At 48.8% G+C, this 19454-nt stretch overlaps 1 protein-coding gene across 1 annotated transcript in view; it reads right to left on the bottom strand.

Annotated features, from left to right (window-relative positions):
- LOC126539901 (cytochrome P450 3A24-like) overlaps window positions 1-19454 on the bottom strand; it is a 94075-nt gene that overhangs the window by 21727 nt on the left and 52894 nt on the right. The window contains exon 13 of the mRNA XM_050186715.3: window positions 19027-19189. Within this exon, the coding sequence (XP_050042672.1) occupies window positions 19027-19189 (163 nt within the window). The remainder of the gene's footprint in view (window positions 1-19026; window positions 19190-19454) is intronic.

Raw genomic sequence — 19454 nt, 5'->3', positions numbered from 1 at the left:
TAGAGCGAGCTCGCGGGTTGGCCATACTCAGTGGAGCCTTGGACTAGGGCACCAACCCTGTGATTGCAGACAGAAGAATCCATCAGCAGATGGAAGAGGCCGTCTGAAGCCACGAAGATCTCTTTTCTAGAGCCCAATAAATGTTTTCCAATACGATCCTATCCCCAAATGAGAACAAAATTCCACGTGCCAGATTCGACATGCTAGAACTACGGAAACTCGCTTAAAGGAAGGAGAGGGTCATTCCTGGTTACGTAACATCCGCGCAACTCATGTTCGCGTGGTGATAGCATTGCACTTTTTGCGAAGGGTACGCTAAGCATTCGCTGAATTATGATTGCAACATAAATATATGGACACTCCAGGCGCATTTCTCCCGTCTTTGTCGGCGTTAGCGTCGCCGTGATGTTGCACATAAAGTCCAAGTGCGGTGACATTGTGACCGTGTGCATACGTTGTGTGTGCGAGTGAAAGCGTGCGAGGGTGAGCCCAGGATGGTGGGTCGATCACGCGCGCGCCAGGGACGAAAGCGGGGAAGAAGCGCACTGTATTCCATCGCACACAAGGCACCGGAGGAGGGGCAAAAGGCGGCGTTACACTCCGGCGGCAGCTGCGTATGGCGCTGCTAAGCACGGAAGCGCGCGCCCTATATTGAAAGCGATCTGCGATGGGGACAGAGTCTAGGGGTGCCGAGGGCTGATAGCATCGTGTCGCTGTGTTCGCGCCGCTTAGTTCGCGTTGAGGTAGCAGAAAGGTCAATTCACTCGCTGCTGCTGCCGCCATTTCTCATGCCAGCATTTTGACAGCGAGTGTCTCTGGTCATCGAGTGAGATGTGTTCATGTTTGAAGAAGGGTGTTCAAGTGTGCAGTGTTCATGGTTCTCCGTGCGCGTGACACCATCCTTGTTAATTTAGTTAGTAAGCGAACGTGCACAAGTTTATGTAGCCTATAAAGCTACTATCCTTACTTCACATAGCTGTCTAATAATTTGTTATCGCAATCTATGCTTCACCTTTCGGGCAGAAGTGCGACTTTCTATCACTGAATTGCAGTTCGTCACATATAGAAGTCGTCTTAGATTGCATAATTTTTGCCTAATCGGCATCGTTTATCAGCCGCCAAGCCCCAACGTTACTTTCTTTATCGATAAAATGAAACGTTAAGTTAAACGTCAACACGTTAAAATGGAACCCCCTGTACAGCCGTCAGCACGCTTAACACGAACGCTCCGCAGCGTGGCCTAGACCGGCTTGGACTGACACCAGCGCCGCGAAGTGTTGTGCTCTGTTACCTCGGTATGTTTGCGGCGGCTTACGATAGCTGGAGCGCAGCTTGATTTGACTGCTCGTCTTGTCTTTCGCTTGTGCCTGACCGGCGATGAGAGTGCGCTCACTTGACATGTCCGTTCAACAACGTTTCGCTCATGGCTGCGGTCCCACGCGCATCCAGAAAACACGTTGTGGTTTGCTTATATCGGCAAAGCGAAATGGCGGGCGACAGCTGGCGTTTTAAGGAAATGATAAATAGGAAAACGAGAGGAAATGCAGTTTTGTGGCGTTTGTAAAGGTAGGACAGTAAATAAATGTACAAATCCGGTGGCATGGTTGTTCATGTTCTTCATATATTCTCTGACAGCGCGCATCGGAGCGCTCTCGCGGAGTGCTCTCGCAGGTGCCATTCGCACTAAAATTGTGATGCAACCGTTCGTCGTACAACGTTCCGGGTCATGTCATGCATGCCTGTCTGTGTGTGTGCGTCGTGCTTAAAATTCGAAAAAGTAAAGACTGACCGCCTGAAGAAGCAGGCAGATCCCTGTGAGAATCGATGTTATGCGAAGCAGTGCCCGGGGAGCCTACCAAGTTAACGAAAGCACCAGGACGTAGGCGACTGGATACATATATAGATACTGTCAAAGTGGCAAAGGTTCGCGAAGAAATGCATCGCATTTAATAAACTCAATTCGCAAACCGCAACCAAACATCTATGTCTTCTCTAAATGACATGTTTTCGCATTCGCATACGTAAGCAGTCTTGAGTGTCTCTGCCGAATCTTTTTCCAGAGGAGCATACAGACATTTAAAATATTAACTGCAGTTCGCCATTTTGAAAACTAGCGAGAAAGCCATATAGGAAACGCGCATTGCAAAGGGCCAAGCATGACACTGTGAATAAAATCGGGAACCCGCTATGTAAGTCACCAAGACGCGTCGGGGGCGTCGAGTTACCTTATGTGCACTTATAAGCTATAAGATGCTACCTTTCGATACATTGCATCTATGGCCAGAGTCCTCCCAGTTACCTAAGAAGCCAGTTTCTTGTCCGATAAGAAGCCACTTAGCGTTTTTCGCCAATAACTGGACATGAAAAGTTTAGTTTGAATTGCATCCACGCGTCTTTCTTGCTCAGGACACGCGCAGCTCTTACGCCCCGACCGTGGACCTTCAGTGCATCGTGGACTAAACAGGAAGCCAGGCATTAACCTGCGAGAGCACTCCGATGCGCGCTGTCAGAGAATATACTCGTAAGAAATGAAGAACATGAACAACTATGCCACCGGATTTGCAGAATTATTTACTGTCCTACCTTTACAAACGCCACAAACCTGCATTTCCTCTCGTTTTCCTATTTATCATTTCCTTAAAGCGACAGCTTTGAGGCCAAACCCGGAAGGTGCGCGAGCTGTCGCCCGCCATTTCACTTTGCCGATATAAGCAAACCGCAACGTGTTTTCTGGATGCGTGTGATACCGCAGCCACGAGCGAAACGTGGCGGAACGGACATGTCAAGTGAGCGCACTCTAGCCGCCGGTCAGGCACAAGCGAAAGACAAGACGAGCAGTCAAATCGAGCTGCGCTCCAGCTATCGTAACCCGCTGCAAACATACCGAGGTAACAGAGCACAACACTTCGCGGCGCTGGCGTCAATCCAAGCTGGTCCAGGCCACGCTGCGGAGCGTTCGTGTTAAGCATGCTGACGGCTGTACGTTCAGAAGCTAACGCCTTAACGTACATGGAACACGTTTCTCCAGGAGTTAGTAACATCGTGCGACAAATACGTTTGGTCGCTAGATACCTACTGGCGGCAATTTACAGAACTGGGGAGGAGGAGGAAAAAACTTTATTTAAGGCCAACACTAAGGCCCACTAAAGTAGAGCGCTTGCTCCGCTAAGGCCCGTTGCTGATCCTCCGACTCCGAGTGAAGCCAAGCACTCCAGGAAGGAGGGGAAGGGTAAGAAAAATAAGGAGAGGTAATGCCAGTGCTACATGAGTGTAGAATGTGCACTGTATCTGCCCTTATCTCCGGACAGTTGCGGCAATGAGCTGTGCTACGCCAACCGAAGTTGTAGAGCATTAGTGGCGTGAGAAGAGTGTTCTTTTGAACTTTGTGAAGGACATGTGCTTGTTCTGTGTTGAGTGATGAGGTTGGGGCAAAATAGTGCAGTTTTCCTTGATGTTATTGTAGTGTTCAGCTATTTGCTCTTTGTACGTGGCAGCGTCTTCCACTGTCGCTGGATTTGGCTAGGGAATCGAGGGCGCCTAGATGTTAATTGCGCGGGCGTTTGATGAACCAACTCATTTCCCTCGATCCCAGCATGACCAGGCACCCAACGTAGGGTGATTGTAATGTTCGGTTTGCAGTTACAGGATTCTATTAAGATGTCATGTAGGTGTGTTTCCAGCAGTCGGTGTTGTATGTTGCGAATGGCTTTGCTGGAGTCGGTATACAGGTTGATCTTACTGGACTGGTGCTTAGTGAGTGAAGAGGCTTCTTGTATGGCATATATTATCGCGTGACTTTCCAGAGTGGCTACGTTGGGAGGGTCGGAAAATGGCCCAGCTGTTTGGATGATCGGTGCTGTCTGTCCAGGTGTATATTTTGCATACGTGTATGACCCCATGTTAGAGCGTGTGGCGTCCGTGTATATCGCGATGCATTTCCTGTCTATGTGGTGATGTTTAGCTTGCGCTTGACGTCGACCGTCATGTAGGTGTGGCGTCATATTTTTTGGTATGTTTGGAAATGAAATGTTGCGTGGTAGCAGAGGGCTTTGACTAACTGGTGTAAACTGGATAGGAGCGATCCCTGCTCGTTTCAAAATATTGCATCCTTGCTCCGTAAAAGACAAGCGCGCTACTTGTCTGTCTCGGTGTTGTTGGCGAAAGTGTGAAAGAAGCCCGTGTGTTGAAGGCGATGATTTGAGGTGTATATCGGTAGACCCAGGGCGGCCTTGTAAAGGGTGTTGAGTGAAGATTCAAGTTTTCGAGTTCGCGTGTGTGTCAATGTTAGGAATTGGGCGGTGTACAGACGTCTACTATACACGAGCGCAGTCGCGAGCTGTGTTCCTTGTTCGTCTGTCAGTCCCTGTTTTTTGCTAATGATTCTTCGCATTAGGTGCGTGAGATTTTGGCAATCTTCTTGATATTGTATAACATTAGAATTAACGTTGTTGTTGTGATTTATGATAAATCGGAGTATTCGCCACGATGTGACCTTTGGTATCTGTTTGCCTGATAGGGTGAGTTGTATCAGGGCGTTTGTTTTCTTTTGGTATTGTTTTCGATTCACGAGGAGAAGTTCCGACTTTTCTGCTAGAGGTTGGAGTCTGGCTTTGTGTAAGTGGTCAACTATGGTGTGGACGCCTTCCTGGAGGGTCGTTTCGACGTCCCCTGGAGATCCGGTTTCGCACCATAGGGTAATACGGTCGGCTTAGAAAGTGTGGTGAAGGTTGGGGATTGTGGATAGCTGCCTTGATAGCGCTGTCATGCAAAGATGAAAGAGGTTGGAATATATAATCGATCCTTGAGGAGTTCCACGGAAAATATTGATGGGGAAGGAAAGAGACTGCCCTGCCTTGAAGCGTGTTGTCCCACCTGTGAGGAAACTGCGTATGTAATTGCACATGTTGGCGCCGCATTAAGTGCCGTAAGGCGATTTAAGTAAGTGATCGTGTGTAACATTATCAAATGACTTTCTTACATCTATTCTGAGAAGAGCTTCGGGCCTGTGCTGTCTTTGGCTGCAGAAGCGTGTTCTGTAGTATGAAAAATAAGTCCCGTTTGGAAATGTTCTTGCGATAGCCTATGAGCTGGTGCGGAAAATGTTTCGTGTTATCCAAATGTTCTTCTAGTCTGTTCAATGCAATCCGTTCCATTGTTTTGCACATACATGATGTTAAGGATATTGATCTGAGGTTGCAAAGCGTGGCTTTCTTCCCTGGTTTTAGAATCATGGTAATGTGTGATGTCCTCCATTCGTCTGGGAGGGCGCCCCTGCTCCTAGTGCTCGTTTATGTGGGAGAGAAGCATTTCCTTATCTCCGTCGGAGAGATTACGAAGAAGAGTATATGTGATGCCGTCAGGACCCGGCATCGTCGCCCTATTGTTTTGGAACAATGCTATGTTTATTTCTACCATAGTGAAGTCGCCGTCGATGTTGTCGTTTGGAGGGCCCGTATAGTCTGTGTAGAGTGACTGATGTACCACAGGTAAGTAAAAGGTCCGAAGTTCATCGAATGTTTCTTTTATACCTTGTGTGCTGGCGTGTTTCTCTATGGTAGAGATCACTTCTTTCTTTGCGCCGTGCAGGGCACGCAAAATATGCCACGTGTGTTTTTGCCTATAACGGATTCTGTCTGGATGCGGTCGCAAATATGGTTCCATTCTGTCTGTTCGATCGCCCGGGCATGATTGATCGCTTGAATAGTTACATCATCTACCTTTTCCCGAAGCTGATTGTTATGCGATTGCTTGGATAAGGCGGGTGCGGGTCGGGCCGGTATGCCGACGCTGTGAATTTGTATCCGTGTCTGTAACTGCTGTTTTAGTTTCTGTAAGGCCTTTACCCCATGTGCCTAAGTCATGCCTGTGTGAGCGATATTCTGCCCCAGTTTCCGGTATTTGTCCCAATTTGTGAAGGTGACTGTAGCGCGGCGCTTTCGAGGCATTATTTGTACACTGTGTTACGTTTCGCCTACGACGCGCGGTATAGCCGGCGCGGATGCAACGGACGCCGGGGCTTCGTTCAAAGCGGCGGACATTTTGGCCCGTTCGACGCCGCCGCAACGCCTCCCCGCCAAGCGCGTCCAGGCGTGTTTCAATGCCACGTGTCTTCGTGTGTGCGTGTGTGTGTGTGTGCATGTTGGTGCCCACGCTTGTCAAAGCGCGGCAGCCGGGGAGGGGAGCTCCCCAAGTGTGAAGCGAGGAGGTCTGACCGGCGCCCGCCAGGCGGATGCGTCACTACACTCGTCCCAACGTGTCTCTCAGCGTGTCCGTGCCCCGCAGTCACGTGGCCTCTTCCTGAGAGGTTCCCTCTTGCCCTCAACTCAGAGAGTATAAGAGCAGCTGCCCCCGGACGCCGAGAGAGAGGCTCCGATTTCTTCCGTTGAGTTACGTGCTCTCCCGTCTCTCCACTTCGGTCGACCTGACCGCCCGCTCTTTTGCGATGCTAGAATAAACAAGTTGTTCTGTTAGCAGTCGACTCATGCTTTGCCAGCACCTTCGGATGCTTCCAGTTGTGCCCCAGGCCGCCAGGCCAACGCTACCCTTGGGGCTTGCGACCCAGTTGCAACAACTCGTGCCAGCGGTCCGATTGCAACAACGGGCGTCAGCGCTGAGATTCCAACAACTGGTGGCAGCGGTGGGATCGCGACAACGGAGGCCAGCAGCGAAGATATGCGGTTGACTGTATGCTGAGCAGCACAACGACCATCCGGGAGCAGTGCAACGAGCCCTGTGTGATGACTGGTTGCCTGCAGCGGAACGACTGCGCTGAATTCTTGGCTGCGAGGTTTGGTGAGTGCGGGACTTTCTTCTTCTGAGTTTTGCCAGGCTTTTGTTAGTGTCAGAAACAGAGCTGGTAATTGTGGTTGTCGTTGCTGCCGGGTTAGTTTGCGGCAAGACAATAGTAGGCAGTAGAGAAAGCAGCATTCATAGCAGCCATGGATTTGAAGTCGTTGCGCAAACCGAAATTGCTGGAGCTTGCAAGAGAGTTGGGTCTGGATGTCTCAGACAAACTCAGAAAACCAGAACTGCTAAGGGCTATTCTTGAGTTAGAAGCTGAGGATGACGAGCTGTCGGAATGCCTTGAGACCATTGAGGAGAGGGAGACGGCAAAAAGACAGGAGCGCGAACTTAAAGAGCAAAAAGAGAATCAGGAGCGCGAACTTCAAGAGCAAAAAGAGAAACAGGAGCGCGAACTTAAAGAACAGAAAGATGAGCGCGAACGAAAAGAACAAAAAGAGAAAGAAAAAGAGGAGCGCGACCGTCAACACGCTTTGGAAATGAAGCGTCTCGAGATAGAGATGGAACGCGCTCGTAATGGAAGTCAGGCACACGGTGCAGGAGAACGAGTATCGTTAAAAATGACTGACCTGATGCGGCCGTTTAAGCTTGGAGAGGACATTGGTTTGTTCCTGGTGAACTTTGAGCGAACGTGCGAGAAGCAGGGGTTCTCTCGGGAAACGTGGCCACAGCGCTTGCTCACTTTGCTACCCGGCGAGGTGGCCGACGTAGTCGCTCGCTTGAAGAGAGGGGAGGCAGAGGATTTCGACCAAGTGAAATCGAGTCTGCTAAAAAAGTACAGGCTGTCAGCGGAGGCGTTCCGTCGGAAGTTTCGGGAAAATGAGAAAGGCAGAAGTGAGTCATATACAGAGTTTGCCTACAGGCTTATGTCAAACATGCAGGAGTGGCTCAAAGAAGAGAAAGCGTTTGGTGACCACGAGAAAGTTCTGCAGTGTTTCGGGCTAGAACAGTTTTATAGTCGGTTACCTGAGAACGTGCGGTACTGGGTCTTGGATAGGCCAGACGTTAGTACGGTGGCTAGAGCCGCTGAGCTAGCCGAGGAGTTTGTGACGCGTCGGGCTCGCGGAGCTAAGGACGGTCAAAAGGGTGAATTTGGCTCCAAGTTTGAGAGGCCGAAGTTCACGCCCGTGAGAGCAAAGGGGGACACACGTAGTGCGGATGCGAGTGAAAGCAGTCCGACCGAACGTAAGGAGACGGCGGCAACCGAAGCCGAACGCAGAAAGCGGTTCGAGACGAGGCAAGCGCGCGTTTGTTATACGTGCCAGAAGCCGGGTCACTTTTCGGCGCAGTGTCCAGAAACAAAAACAAAAGTCGTGTTTTTGTCATTATGCAGCACTGACGAGAACATGAAGCTTCTCGAGCCTTACATGCGAGACCTCCTCGTGAACGGGAAAGAGTGCCGAGTGCTTCGCGATTCCGCAGCTACGATGGATGTAGTTCACCCCTCTTACGTAGAACCCGATATGTTCACGGGCGAGTGCGCATGGATCAAGCAAGCCGTGGAAGCTCATAGCGTGTGTCTGCCCGTAGCAAAAGTGCTTATTGAAGGACCTTTCGGAGCGCTTGAGACGGAGGCCGCAGTGTCATCTATGCTGCCCCCCCCCCCCCCCCCCCCCAGTACCCGTACCTATTTTCGAACAGGTCCGATCACCTCCTGCGCGAGAAGGGGCTTTTGTTTGGTGAGGCTAGCGTTCAGGCCTTAACCAGATCGAAGGTTCGGGAGCTCGCTGCAAAGGCGGTAGTTGCGGGGCCGACGTTGTCGAACGATGAGAAAGGGTCAGAGGCGCAGCTAGCTGATATTCAGAGCACGCCCGAACTGAATAAAATTGAGCCTGTAGCGTTAAAGGCACCAGATACTGGAGAGGAAATTCCCGATGCGGGAAAGTTAGAAGAGCTATCTGCAGATTTGCTCATCACGCCTACGTCAGACGGACTTAATAGGTTGCTAAAAGTCAGCCGGTCGGCTTTGATAGCCGAGCAAAAGAAGGATGGCAGCCTAGAAAACATACGCTGCATTGTCAAGGAAGGTATCGCCAAGAAAAATGCTCGCTTTGTGGAAAGAGGTGGGGTCCTGTACCGGAAGTATCTAGACCGCAGGGGAGTGGAGTTCGATCAGCTGATCGTGCCTCAGTGCTACTGTCAGGATCTGTTGCGCTTGTCGCATGGGGGTTCGTGGTCCGGGCACCTAGGAGTTAAGAAAACTAAGGACCGTCTCTTGCAAGAGTACTATTGGCCAGGGTGTTTTCGGGACACAGACCACTTTGTGAGGACATGTGACACCTGTCAGCGGGTGGGCAAACCAGGGGACAAATCGAGGGCGCCGTTGAAGTTAATACCTATCATTACGGAGCCTTTTAGACGGCTCGTTAGTGATACAGTGGGACCTCTGCCGGTAACAGCCACGGGGTACAGACACATTTTGACTGTGATCTGCCCAGCGACAAAGTTCCCTGAAGCAGTGCCGCTTAAAGAACTCAGCTCAGTTGAGATAGTCAATGCACTACTGTCCATATTTGCGCGAGTTGGTTTTCCTGCGGAAATCCAATCAGATCAGGGCACAGTGTTTACTAGCGCTTTGACGACAGCCTTTCTCGAAAGGTGCGGGGTAAAGCTGTTACACAGCTCAGTGTACCACCCACAGTCGAATTCCGTTGAGAAGCTCCACTCCGTCATGAAGCGCGTGTTGAGAGCATTGTGGTTTGAGCAAACTGACTGGGAGCTGTGTCTGCCTGGGGTGATGTTTGCATTGAGGACCGCGCCGCATGCGGCTACGGGGTTTTCGCCAGCTGAGCTAGTGTACGGTCGCTCGCTGCGTTCTCCGCTTCGCATGCTTCGAGACGGATCACTGCCCTCTCCAATGGCTGCAGACCATCTCTTCCACAAATGGCCGCCTCCTGCGCTGGAGCCTCGCTTTGCAACAATATTCCTTTGAGGTGCGTTACAAAAAGGGGAGTCTCAACGGTAACGCCGATGGCTTAAGTCGAAGCCCCTAACGTAAGAATCAGCCTCAAAGTTATTTGTTACTGATGTTTTTCTTCCTGAGGCAGGATTTTTAACATATTGCTTTTGTGTAGTGTTTCAAAGTGATGACGTGCTTTTAGTGCAATTTTCCAATTTGTGGACGCGTTCTGAGTGCTGCTAGACTACTGTAAGGAACTAGGCAGTGGTATAAAAGGGGAAAGAGCCTGGCAGGGCTTAGTGAGGGTTGTTTCGTGCTTGCTGACTGAGCGGTTGAGTTTCGGCGTAGTTCTAACGCTTGCCGGGAACGAGAACAAAAATGTCAACTCTCCCGAAGTCACTTTGCAGTGTCCTGTGTGAACCTGAACGAGAGAACGAGGCCTTCTCTGTGCGCTGCGCTCAAGAAACGCCGAAGGACGCCCGACTTCGGTTATGAGCATCATCGAGCGACATCCCTCCGGACAGCGGATACCTGACCATCGGGATCTCCTTCCCCCGGCGGGGCGGTCTGTTACGTTTCGCCTACGACGCGCGGTATAGCCGGCGCGGATGCAACGGACGCCGGGGCTTCGTTCAAAGCGGCGGACATTTTGGCCCGTTCGACGCCGCCGCAACGCCTCCCCGCCAAGCGCGTCCAGGCGTGTTTCAATGCCACGTGTCTTCGTGTGTGCGTGTGTGTGTGTGTGCATGTTGGTGCCCACGCTTGTCAAAGCGCGGCAGCCGGGGAGGGGAGCTCCCTAAGTGTGAAGCGAGGAGGTCTGACCGGCGCCCGCCAGGCGGATGCGTCACTACACTCGTCCCAACGTGTCTCTCAGCGTGTCCGTGCCCCGCAGTCACGTGGCCTCTTCCTGAGACGTTCCCTCTTGCCCTCAACTCCGAGAGTATAAGAGCAGCTGCCCCCGGACGCCGAGAGAGAGGCTCCGATTTCTTCCGTTGAGTTACGTGCTCTCCCGTCTCTCCACTTCGGTCGACCTGACCGCCCACTCTTTTGCGATGCTAGAATAAACAAGTTGTTCTGTTAGCAGTCGACTCATGCTTTGCCAGCACCTTCGGATGCTTCCAGTTGTGCCCCAGGCCGCCAGGCCAACGCTACCCTTGGGGCTTGCGACCCAGTTGCAACAACTCGTGCCAGCGGTCCGATTGCAACAACGGGCGTCAGCGCTGAGATTCCAACAACTGTTTATTATGTCGTGGTCGCTAGTTAGGTTTTTGTGGCTGTTCTCCCAGCTCGTAGCATATTCACCTTTGTGTAACGCGAGGTCCGCTGTGGTAGGAGCTTGATTTTGTGTCCCTGTGCGAGTTGTTACCCCCGGAGTGTTGAGAACTGTGTACTGAAATTTGTTTATGTTGTCTTCCAGCAACCTTCCCGTTTTCGTGTTTGCCTTGTATCCCCGTGATGTGTTGGGCGTATTGAAGTCTCCCATGATGTGTCATGTGTCTTCTCATCTTTTTTAGCGTGCTTGAAGATGTGACTAAGGTTGTACGTGGATTTTGGTGCATTGTAGACGTTGTATAGCTTGAAAGGTCGTTGTGAGTTGTCCGAGCATATCGTATTTATTCAGGCACACTTTGCTAAACAGTATAGTGCTATTTCCGTGTAGTGTTTAATGTTATGTTTTACGTACGTCAACATTAATGGTTAGTCGTGTTCGTTGTGCGCTGAGTGTGTAGCTGTCTGTGCCGGGATGTTCTGTTCTTTGTAAAATTTCTTGCAGAAGTAACAAATGTGGTGGAGTTTTTTTTTATTTTAAGGAGTATTGCGTCATTATTGCTTTTTTTTTACTGAAACCGCGGTAGTTCCACTGCCAAACGCAAAGTTTCCAGCCCTTCTGCCAAGGATTAGCGACCTTTGTGTTCTTAGACTGGGTGCTGGAGGTGTCGATTGGGTCATCAGGAAGTTGTCTGTTTGGCGAATGAGACATGTGATTAGTGTCTTCGCAGCTAAGATCTTCCTCTGGAAGAAGGCGCATAAGCGTGCGGTCTACTCGTTGTTCTAGCACGGTTAGGCATGTTTCGCGACGTTCGTAGGCTGAGGCAAGTTTTTCGACAATGTCGGTGAGGCGGTCGAGTTTCTTTCCTATGCTTTCAAAGCGTGCTAACAGGGCCTCTGATTTCTTTAAGTGAGACTCTAGCGTTGAAGGTGCCTTGCGAGAATGTGCGCGTAGGACGTGTTGCTGATATTCTGGTGCTTCGTAAATGGGAGTAATGGAATGTGCTTGCGAGGTCAAGGTATTGAACGATGAGGAGTGTGGGATGATAGGAGCGCTTGGCTTAGCAGGCGCCTTGGGTGTGTCAGTTCTCCCAGACTGGGAGGTGCACGCAAAGCTTTGGCTCGAGGCCGGTCATTGCACGCTCTGTGTAGCCCTGGCCGATGTACTCGGCTGTTGTCGTGGGCTTTCGGTGTAGAAACACTTTATTTCGGATGACAGCGCTATGACACATCACTGACGAAACGTTGGTGGAGTCGTTCCATAAAGATGCTCTTCACCAACCGCGAATGAATTACTTGTTCTGTGCATTTTTCTAATCAATCAAGGAAAATAATGTCGGATATATAAAGTGCAATAATAAAAGTATTTTAACAAATCAAGGTTCTTGAATACAAAGGAGTACTTCACAATCGAGATAGAGGCAGTGGGACATATTTGTCCCAGTGTAGCCTGATGGAATGTTGGATGACATTTGGCAGCGCTCGCTTGAGGATGTCACTTTTATGTTGTAATAGCAACTTGAAATTAATAACTTCCCATATTTAGTTCCTTTAGACGTGGCGGTTTCATTTTAGACGAAATCTCTTATTTTTCAAAATTATGACTGGAAAACAACTCAAGCTTCTCGTATCGGGAGAAGAGATTGTACACGATTTTATTTGATGACAGCAAAGCTGAAGCTGATTTATGGCATGACGAAGTAGAGTTGCAATTCTTAGAAGAAGTTATTGCCAACGTTGGGTGCGAGAATTCAGATAGAACACTTACAGAAGCTAGAACACTACAGACTCCCAGAAAAGCAATGCTAAAGAGGGGACGTGTGCCAGCCTTGCAATTTTTGCTCCCGAGAACCATGCGTGCAGTCAAAGGATCATTAAACGGAAGAAGACGTATGACACCGAGCGATCAACGGCCGATTCTGGCATGCAACACGGGCAAATAGAGTGCATCCCGCAATGCAAACGACCGGCGGACCTAACAACACTAGAAATATTCTCTGTTATTATGAAGTCGAACAGCTTCGTAATAGAGTGCCCTTGGCATGCTGAGCAAAACGGGGATGCATTCATGACGTCGGCGGAAAAAAATGAAGGCTTTTCCAGGTGTCAACATCGTAATGAGCTATCACGCCCTGCGAGCACATAGAAGGCAACCTACGAAGTGGACTGCAGGTCAAAATACTATCTTCAAGTGTTCTTTGAATTCCTGGACATTGCAGTAAACAATGCCTCCGGTATGTACACCAAACTGTGAGCTGCAGAGCCCAGTATTCCCGCTCTGACTCCACTGCACTTCTGCCAAGCAAGCGCACGAGTTCTTACTCGACAATTTTCTAGCCGAGAGTGCAGCACAAATATTGGGCAGATATAAAGGCGCTTAAGAACGTGCACGGGGCAGGAAGCTCCCACACATCAAATTACAAAAGCTCCAGCTTCAAAGAGGTGTATGAATCGTGCCAGCTCAAATGTTGAAATCCGCACATTTACTTGCGGTCACATTTGCATTGTTCAACTGTGCTTCCCTGCCGCATGGAGATTTTCATGGAGATTCACGGTGGAAGCTGCTAAGAAACGTACGGAAATGTACGGTTCCCTTAAGGTACATATAGGGGCACATATGTCCCGGAGTGCTGCAAGAAATATATTTCTGAAAGTGTTCCATAATTGTTTGGAAGCCCCAAATAAAAAGTAGCAGTACATACACAATACAGAACTTGCCCGCGCCGCGCAGAGCCCGACGCTGCAGACGCCTGTGTAGCCATAGTTCTCAAATGCCCCAATTGTCCCATGATGCTACTTCAAAGGAGTGCCCCAAAGTGAAGAAGGAAAATGCGATCTTGAAGCAGATGGCGAGAAACCGTTCGTCTTGTCGGGAAGCTGTTGCGTCCATTAGAAAGCGACGCTCCTGACTATGTTGGAACACAGATGCCTCTGTGAAGAGCGCGCCACATCCTCCTCTTCCTCCTCTGCCCCCTAGGCCAGGCGGAGACGAGGCTGACAAGGTCGTGCCGGAGAGCATCAATACTTGGCTCGCGCTACCAAAGCTATAAAGCCGCCACCACAGCCGGAACCACAGCCGAAGCCACAGCCGGAGCCACAGCCGGAGCCACAGTCACATAAACGGATACAGCGCACCGCGGTAAAGTCCACAGCGCCGATTCTCGATAAATTGCCCGAAGAAGACCGGCAAGTGACTGTGAAGCTTCGGTCCCTCACCCTTCGGTCCCTTCGGCCCTTCGTATACTCTTAAGGAAGTTGCCTACTCTATCAGCGCCAAGTACGGTGCAAGTGCCGGATGCTCTTAATCCAGTGCTTCCAAGCCTCGAGTGAGCCCCATGGCTCACCCACAGTCTCCTATTGGCGCAACGACCACTGGCCCTTGGGTCATCTCAGTTCTTTTCAACGCACATCACCAACTATGGAAATTACCTTTACTGTCACGGCGCTTCGCTACACAAACAATGTTCACTTTCCTTCTAATCCTCCATCCCCTTATCCCCTGTGTAGGGTAGCAAACCGGACTCTCGTATGGTTGACCTCCGTGCCTTTCCTCTCTGTGCTTTCTCTCTTCTTGACTTAAAAGAAGCTTTCCATACAGTAGACCACGGCATTTCGCTAATGAAATTAAAACACTACGGTCTCCGCGGCAAAGTGTTTGGCTTATTTTCTAGTTACATAAGCGCACGCCAAGAAATTATAATACGTAATCTTTCATCTTACCAACTAAACATAAAACAGGGGTACCGCCGGGATCAGCTCTGGCAGACTTGCTGCTTTCGCTGTACGTGACTGATCTGCCAAACATGCTAACCTCCGCGAAGATGCTAATGTACGCTTGCGATGCAGGTGTAATACGCGCAGTTACTGCTAACAACCTACATAAACTGGAACAAAAAAATCAAGGCAGAACTAAAAAATATTTGCAAGTGCTTTTCAGTAAACAAACTAACTATTCATGCCAAGAAAACAAAATACACATTTTTTTTTACTCCTGTTATACACCTTCAAATAATATTTCTCTTTGCCTACTAATGAACGACTACCTGCTTGAGCAGACATCGGATTTCAAATATTTGGGTGTGATTTTCGACAGTCGCTAAACTGGCGGTCATATCAACTCATCAAGCGCTAAATAGGGGTCTGCGTGCCATTCGCTACAAATGGCTGAACATTATTTTAATGGTAATGTTCTCCGAGTTCCTTATTTCAAATTTTTTCATTGTCGCCCGTCATACTGCGTCGACTCATGGGTTTGGACGTTTAAAACATACATTGAACTTATAAGGAAACTACAGAAGCGAGGACTTACAATAATAACCAGTGCTAGATATATCATCAACACAATGCACCATCCCTGCCATAACTGAATGCAGCAACCCCTTGCATATAGTCAATCTCTTATTCTTCATCCTGCCTAACTAGACGCGTCACATTGCACAACTTCAATCTTCAGCCGATTAGCGATGTTTATGGAGAACGATTACTGAAATTTAAATGCGTGAAAGTTTGGAACAATATACTGCGCCACATAAAAGAAACAACTAGATTTTCATATGCACATGAAATATACCTGCTCCAGAAAGACGGCCTAAACCTTGCACTTACTTTTCTTTCTAGATTACCTCGCATTTCATAAATTGAAATATTTTACTCCACTTTAAGTGTGTAGTAGAGTGCCTGGAGGTCATCATCATCAGCAGCAGCAGCAGCAGCAGCAGCAGCCTAGTTACGCCCACTGCAAGGCAAAGGCCCCTCCCATACTTCTCCAACTACCCCGGTCATGTACTAATTGTGGCCATGTTGTCCCTGCATACTTCTTAATCTCATCCGCCCACCTAACTTTCTGCCGCCCCCTGCTACGCTTCCCTTCCCTTGGAATCCAGTCCGTAACCCTTAATGACCATCGATTATCTTCCCTCCTCATTACATGTCCTGCCCATGCCCATTTCTTTTTCTTGATTTCAACTAAGATGTCATTAACTCGCGTTTGTTCCTTCACCCAATCGGCTCTTTTCTTATCCCTTAACGTTACACCTATCATTCTTCTTTCCATAGCCCGTTGCGTCGTCCTCAATTTAAGTGGAACCCTTTTCGTACGCCTCCAGGTTTCTGCCCCGTACGTAAGTACTGGTAAGACACAGCTGTTATACACTTTTCTCTTGAAGGGATAATGGCGCTTTGCTGTTCATGATCTGAGAATGCCTGCCAAACGCACCCCAGCCCATTCTTATTCTTCTAATCAGATCTTTCGTCTTTTGCGACAGCTTACTGGTATCCTGTCTAACGAAGTTACCACCGACTTCTATTGCACACTCCTTAATGACGCCCATAAGATTGTCGTTCATTGCATCAATACTAAGGTCCTCTTCCAGATTTAAAGCCGAATATCTGTTCGGTAGCTTGATCCGGAATTCCTCTATTTTACCTCTTACCGCCAACTCATTGATCGGTTTATTATGTACCAGTTTCTTCCGTTCCTTCCTCATGTCTAGGCTAATTGGAGTTCTTAACATCCTATGGTCACTGCAGCGTACCTTGCCGAGCACGTCCGCATTTTGTTTGATGCCAAGGTTAGCGCAGAGTACGAAGTCGATTTCATTTCCAGTCTCGCCATTCGGGCTCGTCCACGTCCACTTTCGGCTATCCCGCTTGTGGAAGAAGGTACTCATTATCCGCACATTATTCCGTTCTGCAAACTCTACTAATAATTCTACCCTGCTATTCCTAAAACCTATGCCATATTCCCCCACTGACTTGTCTCCTGCTTCTTGCCTACCCTGACACTGAAGTCGCCCATCAGTATAGTGTATGTTGTTTTGACTTTACCCATCGCCGATTCGAAGTCTTCATAGAAGCTTTCGACTTCCTGGTCACCATGACTGAATGTAGGGGCGTAGGCCTGTACGACCTTCAATTTGTACCTCTTATTAGGTTCCACAACAAGACCTGCCACCCTCTCGTTAATGCTATAGAATTCCTGTATGTTACCAGCTATATCCTTATTAATCAGGAATCCGACTCCTAATTCTCGTCTCTCCGCTAAGCCCTGGTAGCACAGGACGTGCCCGCTTTTTAGCACTGTATATGCTTCTTTTGTCCTCCTAACCTCACTAAGCCCTATTATATCCCATTTACTGTCCGCTAATTCCTCAAATAGCGCTGCTAGACTCGCCTCACTAGATAACGTTCTGGCGTTAAACTTTGCTTGGTTCAGATTCCAATGGCGGCCTGTCCGGACCCAGAGATTCTTAGCACCCTCTGATGCGTCACAGGTCTGACCGCCGCCGTGGTCAGTTGCTTCGCAGCTGCTGTGGACGGAGGCCCGGGGTTTGATTGTTGTATTCATATAGGAGGTTGTGACCAAGTACTGCACCAGGGAGGTCACTCCTGCTCTGGTGAGGGAGTGCATTACCGGTTCTGGTCACCAGGATCAGGCCGCACTCCAGGCCTATTTCTGCAATTTTATCAACATGTGGATTTTCTTTAATGCGGGAAGTAATTGCCCATAATACTAAACGCGATGTACCCCTAAACATATACAAGAGACTGCTACTTTTGCAATAGGGCAAACACCATTTACCATCTGGTCTGGGAATAGAAAAAGAACAACCCATAGACAACGTCCATCCAAGCACCAACAGATGACCAGTGGGAGGCCCAGATGACAAGCGGAAGCGCTCAGTACCAGCTACGGCTGATGAACAGTTTTTAGCTATCAGTGCAGGGCCATGGCTACCTGGAATAGGGTGCTGCCCACCTTCGGGCATTAACAGCTTGTTCTCCGAAATAAACTTCATTTACCAACCCCGGTGTAAGTGCCATTCGCATGTATAACTTATCTTTATTATCATGTACCAGTATTCTATTATGTCGTAGGTGCAATGTATGTAGCATTATCTTCTAGCTTATCTTACTTGTATTATCAACATTTTGTCAACCAGATGAGCGTCCTGTTATGTATAACCTGATAATTATTCACATTTCAAGTTTTGTTTTGTTTCTCGCGTTTATTTTCCTTCACAGTAAAAATTAATTTCTTACAAATTGTTTGCTTTATAAAGACAATTTATTACTTGTATTACTTGGACTCGCTTACATATTTTAGTTTAGACTCCCTAATAACCTCTGGCTATTGGGTTAGCCAGTGGTGCCTATTTTCACCTATTTTAATGAAATGAACGTGTAAAAAAGAAGAAAGACAGAGAAGCACGTGTCGTTACCATACGTACGCTCTTTAACATCGAAGAAGCCTTCAATGATTTCGCACGTGGGGCCTTACTGAGATAAGTTTGTATACGCGTTCATAGTCGCGTTCACAAGTATATCTGCCAAGTACAAACAGAATTCATGGTACAACGATGAACAAACTCCATCTGTCCTCCTTGTCTTTCATTCCCTCCCTATATCTTCTTTGTGGCAAATATAATGACGGAGAGGTCACGGCGCACAACGTATTGCGCTGTGTCCCGGAGTTCGGACATAGTGTGACATTCGTAGCGACCTTTCACACGTCCTCGCGCGCTTTGCAGCAGAGAGCTGCTCTGAAATCCACATCAAGTGAACGGTGCAGCTACGTTCAACTGCATTGAAACTTGTAGCAGTGTTTGTATAGTGCTTCGAACGCAATGAAGACTCTCTTCTGCTTTCGCTGGCAAGCTGAGATCGAGGAAAAGCTAGCTCACAATCGCGGTGTAGTGTTGTGTACGTTGTCTGTGTAATCTTATGCTGCACCCCAACCAACTACGGTAGCACTAGGGTGGACCTGTCACCAGACAAACATCCGCAGCAGCACTACAGAATGCGCGCGCGAGCGTGCGTGCGTGTGTGTGTGTGTGTGTGCGCGTGTGTGTGTGTGTGCGTGTGTGTGTGTGTGTGTGTGTGTGTGTGTGTGTGTGTGTGTGTGTGTGTGTGTGTGTGTGTGTGTGTGTGTGTGTGTGTGTGTGTGTGTGTGTGTGTGTGTGTGTGTGTGTGTGTGTGAGTGTGTGTGTGTGTGTGTGTGTGCGTGTGTGTGTTTGTGTGTGTGTGTGTGTGTGTGAACACAATAAACATATCCATACCTTCGTCTTGGAGCACTTTACAAACTGCACGTTGTGGACTGCGTGGAGGAGGCAAGTCTTCACGATCTGAATCGCAAACCTCGAGCCGAGGCAGTTTCGTGGACCGGCACCAAAAGGAAGGTACGTATACGGGCGGATCGACTTGATATTTTCCTCGTTGAACCTGTGATGAACGATTTTTCAGTGTCAGTTAAGCTCACTACAAACGTTATAATTTTAGCGGTCTTTATATCGCTGAAGATGAGTGGTTTTGTTAAAGCGGAAAACGAAATCCCAAACCCATTCCAAGCTTTTTGTCCTAGAGAAGCAACCTTCATCAAATGGCCTGTCATGGGAGGTGATCGCTGCAGGTTTCTTTCTGCACTTTTACCTGTATGCACATCACAATTTCTTATTTGTCTCATGTACTAAAATTCTTTAATCTTTAG

The sequence above is a fragment of the Dermacentor andersoni genome, chromosome 2 (genome assembly GCF_023375885.2).
Source record: "Dermacentor andersoni chromosome 2, qqDerAnde1_hic_scaffold, whole genome shotgun sequence".
In the NCBI taxonomy this organism is placed as follows: Eukaryota; Metazoa; Arthropoda; class Arachnida; order Ixodida; family Ixodidae; genus Dermacentor; species Dermacentor andersoni.
Note: the sequence above shows the minus strand (reverse complement) of the source record. Positions and strands in the feature narration are given on the sequence as shown.